The sequence below is a fragment of the Capsicum annuum genome, chromosome 4 (genome assembly GCF_002878395.1).
Source record: "Capsicum annuum cultivar UCD-10X-F1 chromosome 4, UCD10Xv1.1, whole genome shotgun sequence".
In the NCBI taxonomy this organism is placed as follows: domain Eukaryota; kingdom Viridiplantae; phylum Streptophyta; class Magnoliopsida; order Solanales; family Solanaceae; genus Capsicum; species Capsicum annuum.
In genome coordinates this window covers 213,348,741-213,362,750 of record NC_061114.1, presented here as the reverse complement: position 1 = coordinate 213,362,750, position 14,010 = coordinate 213,348,741, and the positions used below count along the sequence as shown (strand labels likewise).

The window sequence follows — 14,010 nt, the reverse complement described above, 5'->3', positions numbered from 1 at the left end:
GGAGTTCATATACCACTAGATATCTCTAAATTAAAAATCCCAATGAAAGAAAAAAAAATAGTACGGTTGAATCCAAAAAGCTGCCTAAAGAAAATCCTACTGATATTATAGCATGTTTGCAAGGAAAGGTCAAATTCAGTTATCAACATGAATTGTGATGGAATGATTGAAATCGCTTCATCCAAATGAAGAAAATCTTATCTCTAAAAATGAATCATGCAATATGCAAATTCGCATACGAATAGTGAAAAAGAAAGAAAAATATAGAGGTCACATTCAGATTCAGTTAACATTCCACCCTTTCTTTTTCTTTTTCTTTTTCCCTTTACTGTTTCTGTTCTCCTTTTTAAATTTTTCTTGTTCTAATAGTAAAAGTATTACTACTACATTATTCTTCTGTCTTAACATAATGTGAAAGGAAGCAACCATACAATATATACAGAAAATAAAAGATCATGGCAGATTATAAACGAATCGATTGCAGTCAAATCCTTTTTTCCCACACCGTTAAAATTGCGCGTGCAGACACAGTTCTGATACGTAATTTTAAATGTACTTTTTTAAAATATAATTTATAGTACTTTTCAATTTTCAAAAACTAATAAAATCATTTAATTTGACTAATTTAGTTGAAATATATAGTCAAATTTATTCTAATAGAGGAATATCTCAAAATAATAGATAGTCACATAATGTCATGGATCAAATTCAGATTTCATAAACGAGCTACTACATATTATTAGAAATTTTTTCTTTTTCTTTTTTTTTTTTTTTTAAATTTACGTTCAAGTTTGAGATGAAGTTGTGTGTGATTTTATTTTATAAATAATATTAGGTGTTTGATGCATATTTCCTAAAATGCATAAAATATTATATTTTGTTTTTAGACTCATAGGTGACATTTGAAAAGCCAATTCGTAATTAGATTTGAATATAATTGAATATAAATACGAGTTATTTTTTCAAATTGACCTATAATCATAATTCAGTTATTGATCAGCACAGGAAATCCTATGAATTAAGTGAAAATAATGAAGTGAGGTAGAAATTATAGAAGCTGTAAAAAACAAAATTAAAATTATCATCGATAATTAAAAAAATGTTAAATATTTTTTTATTGATGTCTGATAGCCTCAGGAAATATATATAACTTCGTTTATTGTTATCGAAAAATTTATGTCATTATATTTCACTTTTCAGTTTCATAGTTGATTTGTACTGAATTCTTATTACTTATTCTATTCCAAATGCTTTCATCGATAAAAATAGTGTTATCAAAAATAAAATGACATGAAATATTAATTATTTCATAAGGATTAAGAAAAGGATGGGTATATTAATTATCATTATTTCATAGAAAGGTGACAGTTTCTCAACATAAGTGGATGGGTGTAATCCACTTGCATTTGGATAGCGTAGCCTTCAATTTCAACACTTCTTTTGCCCTTTCTTGTTTCCTGGTGTATATTTTCTTGGAAGCAAGTGAAATTTTGTAGTAATCAATACATGGTTTTTAAGTTATTTACAAATGAGTCATGTAACCTAATAATTTTGCAATCCTAGCTACCCATAAATAATATAAGTATATTACATAATTCGTTTCTGAAGACGACACTTTCAATAAAAAAAAATATATATTTTTACAGGCTCGAATTCGAGATCTATGATTAATGATGGATGAATTTTGAATTATTTCACTACAATCCATATTGATAAAATTATTTTTAATTGTTTACTTGATATATTCATATTAAAGTTGGATTACATTCAAATTTACGTGTTGTATGACATATTTTTGAAAGTGACACCCTCAATATGATTTTTTTTCATTTTCAGAAATTCAATCTCAAATCTTAAATCAACAATGGAGAAATCACCTCCTATTTCTAGTTAGTTTGTCTTCTACAAAGAAAAAAAAAGAAAGAAAAAGGAATTCTTGAGGGCGACTCATTATCTTGTTCCAAAAACTCTCGATTTTCATTGGATGATGTGATATTGACCTTATTTTTTGCAAAAACTAAAGCTCAGGCCCTTTCATTTGTGTAAAAAAAAAAAATTGTATTCCAAAGATTAAACCTATACATGTTTTTCTCCCCTTTCTGCAAATTAAAGAAAACATGAAATGCTCAGACTAAAATATCTAATACTAAAGTATTTTTTTAAAGGAGAACTATTCACATTTTAATTCATCTTTAACACATTATAGCATGGAGGGAGTACACAAAAACTTTCCTACTAAACTCCATGTACTTTACTAAAAGATAGTACTCTATCTATTTTGTTGTGAACAATGAACATGGATAGTCCAAAGACTAGCCAAGCTATTGGGTTTGGGGTTAAACCACGAAGAGGCCTAAGGATTAGACAACTCAACAATAGATTTGCATGTGATCTAGGTTGAGTAGAGATAAAAAAGAATGTATGCCTGTGGTTTTGGAAAGTTTATGCAAATTGTGATTATTTTTAGACAAACACTGTCTTTTTCATTCCAAATTATCTCTAGTCCTCTCATCCTCTCTTGCTACTATTCATGTTCTCTATATTGTAATTGCTCCTTTCTGTATTAATCAAAGTTATTAGCTTCGTTTCCTTTGTTTATTGATTGTTGAATTGAGAAATTTGGATTGTTACATTGATGCTTTCATTGAGAGTCTGAATTCAATGAAATAGATAATATAAATGCAAACATTGGTTCAAAAAGCATTTTGCACCTTGACAAGTATTCATGATATACAAAATACGAGGATGACCTGTAGCCATAGCTCAGTTTAGATCCCAAGCCCAAATCTGTAATACATAAGTCTTTGGAAACATCTTTCACAAAAAAAAGACTTTGTTAGCCAGACTAGCTGGAATCCAAAGATCTGCTAGCTATCCCTTCAGCAGTTTCCTCTGTGACCTGGAATCAACCCTGACTAAAGAATTCAGTGATTTTCTAACCCAAGAATAGAAATTCTAGAGACTTAAATACAGAAATAACTGGCTAACTGGAGGGGACAATAACACTAAATTCTTTCATGCTTCTACCATCAATAGAAGAAGAAGAAATAGGATTAACTCCTTGAAGAATGAGGCGGGGAATTAGGCCTATTTAGATCAAGAGATAAGGGATAGGATTTACACCTATTACTTCAATTTCTACAAGACTGACCACTCCTTCTCCCCCAGGAGGCATCAACCAAATCCTTCCCAAAAAGGCTCAATCTCTTCTGACTACCATCAGAATCTGACAGCCATTCCTTCCAATCAGGAAATTAAGAAAGTTGTCTTCTCTTTTCATCTTACTAAAGCACCAGGACCAGGTGGAATTCATCCTAAAAATACTGGAACCTGATGAATCAATCTGTTGTGGTTTTCTGTAAGGATACTTTCACTACTTGCACCATGGATAGTAGAGCCAACGAGACTCTCTTATGCCTAATCCCAAAATGCATGAATATTGTTAATTTAAGAAATTTTAGACCTATTGGCTTATGTAACACTCAATGCAAGATCATCACAAAAATCATAGCCAATAGGATAAAACCTCTTCTCAATGACATCATTAGCTCACCCACAGAAGAGCTTCTAATCACGCCATTGTGGTACAGGAATTCATCTCCCATTTTGCAAAAATGAAAGGAAAGAAGCCTAATATGATTTTTTAAATTGACTTAAAAAGGCTTTTGACAGAATTGAGTGGTCTTTTGTTAGGCAAGCTCTCCATTTCTTTAACTTCCCTCTGAATCTGATTAAGCTCATTATGTCTTGTCTCACCACTTCTTCTATCTCTATTTTGGTAAATGGAGGTAAGACCACTTTCTTCAAAGCTACTAGGGTTATCAGACAGGGGGGCCATATATCTCCTTACATCTTCATTCTTTATATGGAGTTGCTTCCCAGGAGGATTGATCATGAAGTAGATATCCTCAACTAGACTTCCCTCTCTATTACCACTGGGGAACCAAAATATCCCATCTGTTCTTTGCAGATGATCTTACCTTATTTGCCAGAGCTGACACTCATAACTGTCAAACCATCACGACTACTCTTAGTAGCTTTAGTCATTTTTCAAGGCAAAAGGTCAACTCCTCTAAGTCTAAAGTCATCTTCTCTAGCAACTATTCTGATGTTGATAAAGTAAATCTCTCAAATATCCTAACCATTCCTGTTAGGGAAAACTTTGAGAAATGTCTTGGTTTCCTAATCTTCCATAAGAAACCCACCAATGGGGATTTCCAATTTATTCTGGACAACCTTCATTCCAAATTGGCAGGGTGGAAAACAAAGATGCTCAACATGGCAGGAAGAACAACCCTAATTAAGGCTTCTTTGAGCAATATACCAAATAACATCATGCAGTATATAGCCCTCTCTACACAAATCCTTAATCTCATATATAGAACCGAGAGGAACTTCCTTTGGGGTACCACCTTAGACAAAAAAAGGATGTATTTCCTAAATTGAAAAACCATTACCCTGCCAAAAGAAAAGGAGGACTTAGAATCCACAAAGTATCTTATAAGAGCTTCTCCTCTCTTACCAGCTTGGCTTGGAGATACAACCATAGCCACAACAGCCTCTGGGCTAAGATCCTCAAGGAAAAGTACAACAACAGCTGCATCAACTCCAGAACCTGGAAAGCCATGCTCAAAGGTTGGGAGATATGCAAAAAAACTGGCTTATGAAAGATCCATGATGGCCAAAATGTAAATCCATGGTTTGATACCTGGATCCCCAATCTCCCACCTCTAATTAATCTAGTCCATGATCCCTTATTAGAGCACCAAATGCACACTAAAGTCTCTAGTATTTGGGTCAACAGAAATTGGGTATTTGAGGCTCTCCCCATGGAAATCACTGAGGAATTGAAGCATAGTATTCAACACACCATCTATCCCAATCAAAGAGCTTCTAAAGACTACTTAGTCTGGAGCTTGACAGGGAATGGGCTTTACTCAAACTCTAGTGCCTACAAGTTAATTACAGAAAGGGAGGTTCATTCCATTCAGCAGGGGGAGGAGGATTTCGCACATATTTGGAAACTCCCTTTACCTAATAAAATCAAATCCTTTCTCTGGATGCTCCAACATAGAAAGCTCCCCACGAACTGCCTCATCAATCATAGAGGTCTAACCTTAGATCCTGGGTGCTCACTTTGCAACCACCACACTGAAGACATCTAACACATCTTCTTTCAGTGCTTAATAGTTTCTAACTTTTGGAACACTTTACTAACCAAATGCACTAACCACACTCATGTTCTTAACAAATCGAGTTTTAACACTGAGAACTGGGTAAGCACCTGGATGAGGATTAGAAATGCTAGGTTTGATAACTTTGTGTGTTGGAAGGTCATTTTCCTCTTTAGCCTGTGGACCATTTGGAAAGCAAGGAACCTCAATACCTTTACCAACAAGAAAGGTAAGCCTGAATTCCGACATGCCTATGCTGAGGCGGTGGAGTATGCTTACATTGCTCAAAATCACCATAAACTTAGACCTCGAACCACTATCTGGGTCCAATGGAACCCTCCACAAGCAAACCACCACAAATGAATGTGGATGGGGCTTGTGCTGGTAACCCAGGTAATGGGGGTATTGGTGGGGTGATTAGAGATGAGAATGGGGATTGGAAGGTGGGATTCCACTGGAGTTTCGGGAGAAACACGAACAACTTCATGGAACTCCTTACACTCAGGGAAGGCCTTAAGCTGGTGGAACAATTCAACTTCTTACCGATAGAAATTAATACTGATTCAACTGAGGTTATTAACATGCTAACAAATGATAATCTACTCTACCATGTGCTTTTGGATGAATGCAGGTCAAGACTTCGAAGCATAGGGGCACCTCCAGTACAACATTGCTATAGGGAACAGAACCAGGTGGCAGATCTACTAGCCAAGGAAGGTGCAAGTAACCAAATTACTAATGAACATTTGGTTAGTTCCACCATTGTTTGTCCGGAAAACAGTATGGGCAGATAACGTTGGAACTATATTTGAAAGAAACATTCCCTTTGTAATAAACCCCAAGAGGGTGTTATTTTGGATCTAGGCTAATAGCCACCTTTGTAAACTCTTATTTAGTTATGCAATCTAATCTCTGTTTAACAAAAAAAAAGAATATTAAAATTCATTTTAATTGATATATACAATATAAATTTTCAAGTGATTGAAAAACTATTTAATTTAAAATATGTAATTCAACAATGGAGTCGACATTTTTATAATTTTTTAGAGAAATTAAAATATATAAATAAACATAATAACTATTCAAATAAATTTAACGTATAATATATTCATAAATAAAATATTTCTTAAATGTGTATGAATCTCTAATATTTCATGTTAAATTGCTTATTTTGTTCTAAATTTCATAAAATATTGATAATCCCATTTTTTGTTAAAAAAATTCATCATCAAAAAATGTGAAAAAGAATTACTCTCATTTTTCATTATTTAGTATCATTAATATTTGGAGAGTCAAATTATATTTTTTAAAAAATTAAATTTTTAGATATTTTTTTATTTAATAATTAAGCATGTATTAAGTTAGAAAGGGAATGTCAACACACTTTAATAACTTGTCCATGATAAATTTGTCAGAAAAAATAAAAATTTATGTCTATGATAAATTTGTTAGGAAAAATAAAAATTTATGTCTATGATAAATTTGTTAGGGAAAATAAAAATCTAAAGTACGATTAATAAACATTTCTATAGAAAAGCAATAAATTCTTGCATCAATTTTGAACTTAATTCTATAAATAATTTTATGGTGTCACTATCATTTTTCTATTACTCATCACTTTTGTAGTATTTAATAAGCTCATATAATTGTTCAAATTTATCAAAATGAATAAAAATTTGCAGAGTAATTAAAATTTAAATTAGAGATAAAATGATTAAAAAAAATATTTGATGCGAGGACTACTAAAATCTCACATTTTCTCTTATATATATATATATATATATATATATATATATATCAGTAAAATCATTTGAAAAGGTGTTATTAGCTATAGTTTTGTAAAAGATTTTAAAATAATCTAGATTCTCTACTACTCAACATAAAAAATTATTTATTTGATTCATATGATTTTTCTCTTTATTTGTAAGTTTGAATTTTTTACTTTCTCCAAAACATATATAACACTGAATCGTGTAGTGGTTGTTTTTGTTTTTTTAATTTTTAGATAAAATTATTTGAGTAAATTGGTAGAAAAAGTAAAATAAAAACGATGAAAAACTTGTGTAGAAACAGCAAACTATTATACACAAAATTTTGTAATTTATATTTTCATCTCATTTAGGGCCCATTTGGCCATGAATTTTTTTTCCTTTTTTCCAGAATTTTTTTTCGGAGTTGGAAATTGTGGTGTTTGGCCATGAAAATTCAAAAAATAATTTCGGAAATTTTTTCTAAAAAGAAAAAATAGGTTTTTGTTGTTTTCACAATTTTTCAACTTTTATTATTATTACATATAACCTCAATCTTTTAAATTTTTATATAAAACTCTCCTTATAACATTACTTTTTCAATATTACGTATATAATAATTTTAAAGAATAAGATAATTAATTTCAAACTTAATGCTATCCTAATTAATATATATCTCTTTTTCTCTCTCATCATTATTTTTATCCCTTGTTTAAGACATTATTTAACTGCTAATTTATATTTATACCCATAAATATATAAAGTATTATATTTATAATAGAAATATACAAAGTATGTTATATATAAAGTTTATACCATGCATATATCATATACACACATATATAAATATACAAAGTATTAAGAAACATACTAAGCATATTTATAATATAAATGTACAAAGTATGTTATATATGAAGTTTATACCATGTATATACCATATACACACATATATAAAAATACAAAGTATAAAGAAACCTACTAAGCATATTTATATATTTATGGTATATGATGTAATATACCATAAATATGCAAAGCATGTTTTACATAAAAATAATTTATTCACACACAGTAAAATCTTTCATGTATAAGAAAATTAAAGAAATAAATTAGCGACACCCTAAAATTTAATAACAACTCGTCATTTCCTATTTTTTAGGAACAAAAAATGAAGGAAATAAATTAAATAAATTCCTAAAAAAATAAATTTGTTTGAAAGATAATATTTAATACCTAAAAAACAGGAAACAGTGATATGTTAATATAACATCCATATTTAAAATTTTCAAATATGAGAAAACGACTATTAATGTAAATATTATATACATCATAATTGAAATTCATTAAATATGACCATGTATATGTAATTATTTTATAATAGTGGTTAATTGTGTTCTTTTTTCATTAAAGGTAAATTTTAGTTGGGTGATTTTGATAGTTTGTAAAAGTTAGGGCATAAAATCATATTTAAAAAAGTTTTTTCAAAAGTAAAAAAAAAAAATTCAAAAAAGACATGCAAACACTAACTCCAACTCCAATTTCAACTCTAGAAAATTTTAGTTTTCATGGCCAAACGACTACTTAAAAATTTGAACTTCATGTTCCATATTCATTCGCATTAAAATCTAACCTATCTCATTATACAAATACCTTATATTTTATATAAAAAAGTAAAGTAAAGTACAGTAATATATATATATATATATATATATATATATATAATGTGATAATTTAAGAATTTGAAAGACAATTGTGTCATTTTCTACTTTTATCCCAAGAATAAATAATAATGGGATTGTTATCCCACCAAATAAGTGAATAGCTTATCCCGGTACTATTTATTAGTTCTGGAATAAGTTATCCCAAATATTGTCAACCAAACATGCATTAAAATTTTTAATCTGGGATTATTATTTTATCTCGGAATTATTTGTTTCTATACTTTACACCATGTAATGTATAAGGAATAAATAAGTCTCGGGATAAAATGAGGATTATTTTATCCCATGTTTGGTTGGAGGTATTAGTCAATATTGGGATAACTTATCCCATCACTTACGCCATAGTAATGAGATAAGTTATCCCATATGCATGATGAAATAAGCTATTCTGGATATTCTGAGATAAATACTTTCCAACCAAACGACCCCTTAAAATAATTGTCGCATTACTCCCTCCATTTCAATGTACAAATTTATTTACTTTCTACTCCGTTAAAAAAAATTTATATCTCTAAATTTCAAAACAATTTATTTAAACTTCCATTTTTTGTCTTTAATGAGAAGCTTTGTTAGCCATATATATGTATGACATGCTTAAAAACATAAATTTCAGAAGGTTTATAATCACATAAATTTTATGCTTTTAAGACAATAAATGCAAGAATATCTTTTTTTTTTTAAAACTTCGTATCCAATTAAATAATTTTGGGAAAATTTTGATAAAGGGTGTATCATTGGGTAGAATAATTTCCCAAAACACAGATTTCTTTTTATTGAGTGATTGACTATTTCACAATTTGAATTTGACTGTATCTCACAGAAGATACTACTTCAAATTTGAATTAACAAAACCATAGTGGCCCTAAAAGCAAATAGCCAAAAGACAAGGGGTTCCTCTCACCAAACAAGCTTTGGCATTAACCCATAACATGTATACAACATGTGATTAAGACGTATGCTTGGAAAAAAATTTACATTTTTTTTTTAAAAAATAAATACAATGTGAAAAAATCAAAATAGGATACCTAATACTACTAAAGTTTTCATAATACAAAAATAAAAGATCAAACACATAATTATTTAAAAATTATTTTTAAGGAACCTATACTAATATCAAATCCAAACGACAATAACCTTTAACAGAAAAGTTCAGAATATTCTTCAAAATATCATTTCACAAAAATTCAATTTTTTCCTAAAATAGTTTTTTTTCAAAAAATAATTTTCTAAAAAACTACAAACACCAAAGGGTCCAAAGGAAATGGCAAAAGAAAAAGACAAAAGCTAGCTTAAAGAAAAGCCCCCCTCAAATAATGAAGAAACAAATGTGTGGAGAGCCATTGGATTTTGCAGACTTACCATTTCTACAAAAAAAAAAAGAAAGAAAGAAAGAAAGAAAGAAGCCATTGGAGAATCCCAATGCTACCTCTACCCCCCCACCCCTCAAGCCCATAGTCATCACATAGTACTACTACTTCATTGATTCAACTCTAATTCAGAATTCATTCTTCTCCCCCTACCCACCCACTCCCACCCCACCCCCTATGTGTGTCAAACCCAAGAATCAAGCTAAAAATCTTGGTTAGCATCACTAAAACACTAACCCAAAAAGAACAAAAAATAAAAGAGAATAGTAACACCCCTTGTTTTTCATCTAGCTCAACTCTTCTGGATCTGAAAGGAAATATAGTTTATTAATTACTACACAAGGGGCAAAAATTATTACTATTATTTTTGTGTGTATGTGTATATATAAATAAATTATTCATTCAGATTTCAGAGAAAAACTTTCTCATAAATCTAACTCACCCCAAAAACCCCTCACATGAGTGGTAGTGAGATGTCTGAAGATGAGGAGCGCCCTTGTCCTTCAGATCTCACCGGCGGCGCCACCGCAAAAGCAAGAAACTGTTGCTTCAACGCCGCCGTCTCTGGCGGCGTTAGCGGCGGCGTATCCGGCGGAGTTGGTGGCTTTCACTTCTCACCACACCCAGATCAAGTGCTTGAAAATGTGCTAGAAAACGTTCTTTGTTTCCTAACGGATCGACGTGACCGTAACGCTGCATCGCTTGTGAGCAAATCTTGGCATCGGGCCGAAGCCCTAACCAGATCCGAAGTGTTTATTGGCAATTGTTATGCAGTCTCTCCGGGCCGTGTCACGGCCCGTTTCGAAAGGGTGACTTCTGTTGCTATTAAGGGGAAACCGAGGTTTGCTGATTTCAGTTTGCTTCCACCTGATTGGGGTGCACACTTTACTCCTTGGGCTTCTGTTATGGGTGATTCGTATCGCGGGCTTGAGAAATTGTACCTCAAACGTATGTCTATCTCTGATGATGATCTAGCTTTGTTGGCCCGTTGTTTCCCTAGTTTCAAAGAGCTTGTTCTTGTTTGTTGCGAAGGTTTTGGGACTAGTGGACTTGCTATTCTAGCCCGTGATTGCAGGTTAGTGGATAGATCTGTTTTTGTGCACACCCTTTTGGTAAAGATTAGATTTTTCATTTCTATGAGCTGAATTCTTTACTCTAATGGGAAATTTATAGCTTAGCTTAGAAGTTAGGTGCTTCATTTGTGCTGGTGTTTGAATTAGTTATGTGGCTGGGTTATTCGTTAGCTGTTTAATTTCTGCATTTCCTTTGAGCTGAGGGTCTATCGGAAATAGCTTCTCTGCCTCTGAGGTGGCGGTAAGGTTTGCGCACAATCTACCCTTCTCGGACCTCTTTGTGAGATTGTATTAGTCATGTTGTTTAATTTCTGCATTTGAATCTTAATGATGTTTCTCGAGGACACTAGCATTGAAACTGTGATATTTGGGTTTTGACTTTGTTTTGTGTTTGGATGTAGTGACTTCTTGTATTGGATTTGTGAGTTTGCAGCTGTGCAATATGGTTAGGTAGTGTGATTTTCTTGTGCATAATAGAAGGTTTTTGCTGCAGGAAAATTAGAGCGCTTGATCTGATTGAGTCTGACGTATCGGACGATGAAGTGGACTGGATTTCGTACTTCCCTGAGAACGAGACGTGTTTGGAGTCTTTGGCCTTTGATTGTGTTGAATGTCCTATTGACTTTGAGGCATTGGAGAAGCTAGTAATCAGGTCACCTAGTTTGAAGAGACTAAGGTTGAATCGGTTTGTTTCTATTACGCAGCTGTACCGATTGATGATTCGAGCTCCGCAGCTGACCAGTCTGGGAACAGGCTCATTTGGCAACCCTACGCTGACTGATGAACAAGATCCTGATTATGCTTCAGCATTTGCTGCCTGCAAGTCCATTGTCTGTCTCTCTGGTTTCAGGGAAATTGCTCCAGAGTATCTGCCTGCTATCTATTCAGTTTGTTGCAATCTGACCTCTCTTAATTTCAGCTATGGTGCCAACATTAATACTGAACAATTCAAATCTGTCATCAGCCGCTGCCATAAGCTCCAAGTATTGTGGGTATGTGGTTCGAATTTGCTAAATGTTCTTTTAAAGGAAATTGTACTCCATTATATAGTTTTTCTAAGCAATTTTGATCTTTCAGGTGTTTGATTCTGTATGCGATGAAGGACTTGAGGCAGCTGCTGAAACATGTAAGGATCTGCGGGAGATTCGGGTTTTCCCTATCGAAGCTCGGGAAGATGCAGAAGCCCCAGTTTCTGATGTAGGTCTCCTTGCAATTTCCGAGGGTTGCAGGAAACTCAAGTCTATCTTATATTTTTGCCAACGAATGACAAATGCAGCTGTTATAGCTATGTCAAAGAACTGCCCAGACCTTGTGGTATTCCGACTATGCATTATGGGTCGACACTTGCCTGACCATGTTACTGGTGAACCAATGGATGAAGGCTTCGGGGCTATTGTCAAGAACTGTAAGAAGCTTACTAGACTCGCTGTATCTGGTTTACTGACGGATAAGGCTTTCAGTTACATTGGACAATACGGGAAACTAGTCCGAACCTTATCAGTTGCTTTTGCTGGAGACAGTGACATGGCTCTGAAGTATGTGCTCGAGGGCTGCCCTAAGTTGCAGAAATTAGAGATCAGAGATTGCCCATTTGGAGATTTGTCTTTGCGTTCTGGTTTACACCACTATTACAACATGAGGTTCCTTTGGCTGTCATCTTGTAGAGTAACTCTACAAGGTTGTCAGGAGATTGCTTGCCAATTGCCCCGTCTAGTAGTGGAAGTGATTAGTGGTGAAGATGAGGAAAGGAGTGTTTCTCCCGAGCATGTTAATACATTGTACATGTACCGGTCTCTTGATGGACCGAGAGCTGATGCACCATCATTTGTGCAAATACTGTGACCGACCTTTTTAGAAGATAGGAATTTTCTGCAGTAATTGATTGGGGGATCTTTGAGAAATGATTAACTATTTTCTTGGGAAGAGATGATCTTTGAGAAATGATTAACTATTTTCTTGGGAAGAGATGCTCTACAGAAATCTGTTGCGACCTATATGAAGGTACAAGTTTACTTCTTGGGAAAACAAATGGTGCACCGCTTGCAAAGGCAGTGAGCAATCTATTCTGTATTCAATGCTGGCCTCCATGGATGTCATTGTATATGGTTCAGTACAGAGATTGTTTTTTCCAGCAAAGCAATCGAGAAGACAAATGTTGTATCAGTAATCTTTTCTTTTCACTTTCATTTTCTTCATATTCATGGAGCCTTCAATTAGCAAATGGAGTGGTTGCTAAGGCCACAGTTAGGGTGGACGTTCCAAATTGCACGGTGGCGGATCAAATTGCTGCTCAATGAGATTTCTAAAAGTCTTTCGGGAGAATTGGTCTATTCAGAATCAACACACATGGAATACACCTGCATGCTCGGTCAGGGTACTGGATCGTCAAGTAGTATCTTTTCATACAATTGAAGCCCTTATTTTTTGTTTCATTGTTAGTTTAGAGTTGAAGCTTTTTTTATTCTAGTTGGTGATAGCCTAATGCTCAGAAGGATACCGCAGTTGGATCTCTCCATCTCGCTCTCTAGAAATATTTGTTCTTTCCAGGATGTGTTGTTTCCCTAGCACCTGACTGTTGAATTTATTATTGTTATTGTTAGAAGAAATGTGAGATGGGTAATAAATGCCAAATATGCATGGACCAGATGCTAGTGTGTGTTTGTCTTGCCTTTTCTTTGTGTGGAATGATCAGCTTGATAGTGAGACCCATAAATGATGTGTGGAAAGCCTTGTACAAGTACAAAATGCAGGTCCCTCACTCCCTCTCCCCCTCTCCTAAACACTATACCCCCTCCCTTCCCCCCTCTTTGTGGGATCCATGTATGAGTCTTATCCTCTCTACCTTTCCAGCTGATGAATGGCCCTTATTTCCCCTCCCTATGTCTCATCTGTTCACTATGGAGGAGCCTTTGTAGTGGAAAGGATAGTAC

The 14,010-nt window shown here is 33.4% G+C and overlaps 1 protein-coding gene across 1 annotated transcript; it reads left to right on the top strand.

Annotated features, from left to right (window-relative positions):
* Positions 1-9,942: 9,942 nt before the first annotated feature.
* On the top strand, positions 9,943-13,724 carry LOC107867415 (transport inhibitor response 1-like protein). The gene is made up of 3 exons (XM_016713645.2): positions 9,943-11,082; positions 11,574-12,072; positions 12,158-13,724. Exons 1-3 carry the CDS (start codon positions 10,466-10,468, stop codon positions 12,920-12,922), a joined length of 1,881 nt encoding a protein of 626 aa, XP_016569131.1. The 5' UTR covers positions 9,943-10,465; the 3' UTR covers positions 12,923-13,724.
* The last annotated feature ends 286 nt before the right edge of the window (positions 13,725-14,010 follow it).

Bases quoted from the DNA above. Each gene is read 5' to 3' on its own strand.
- LOC107867415 (XM_016713645.2), top strand. From the start codon at position 10,466: ATGAGTGGTAGTGAGATGTCTGAAGATGAGGAGCGCCCTTGTCCTTCA. The intron at 11,083-11,573 runs GTTAGTGGATAG...TTTTTGCTGCAG, and splicing joins ATTCTAGCCCGTGATTGCAG to GAAAATTAGAGCGCTTGATC. The intron at 12,073-12,157 runs GTATGTGGTTCG...TTGATCTTTCAG, and splicing joins ATAAGCTCCAAGTATTGTGG to GTGTTTGATTCTGTATGCGA.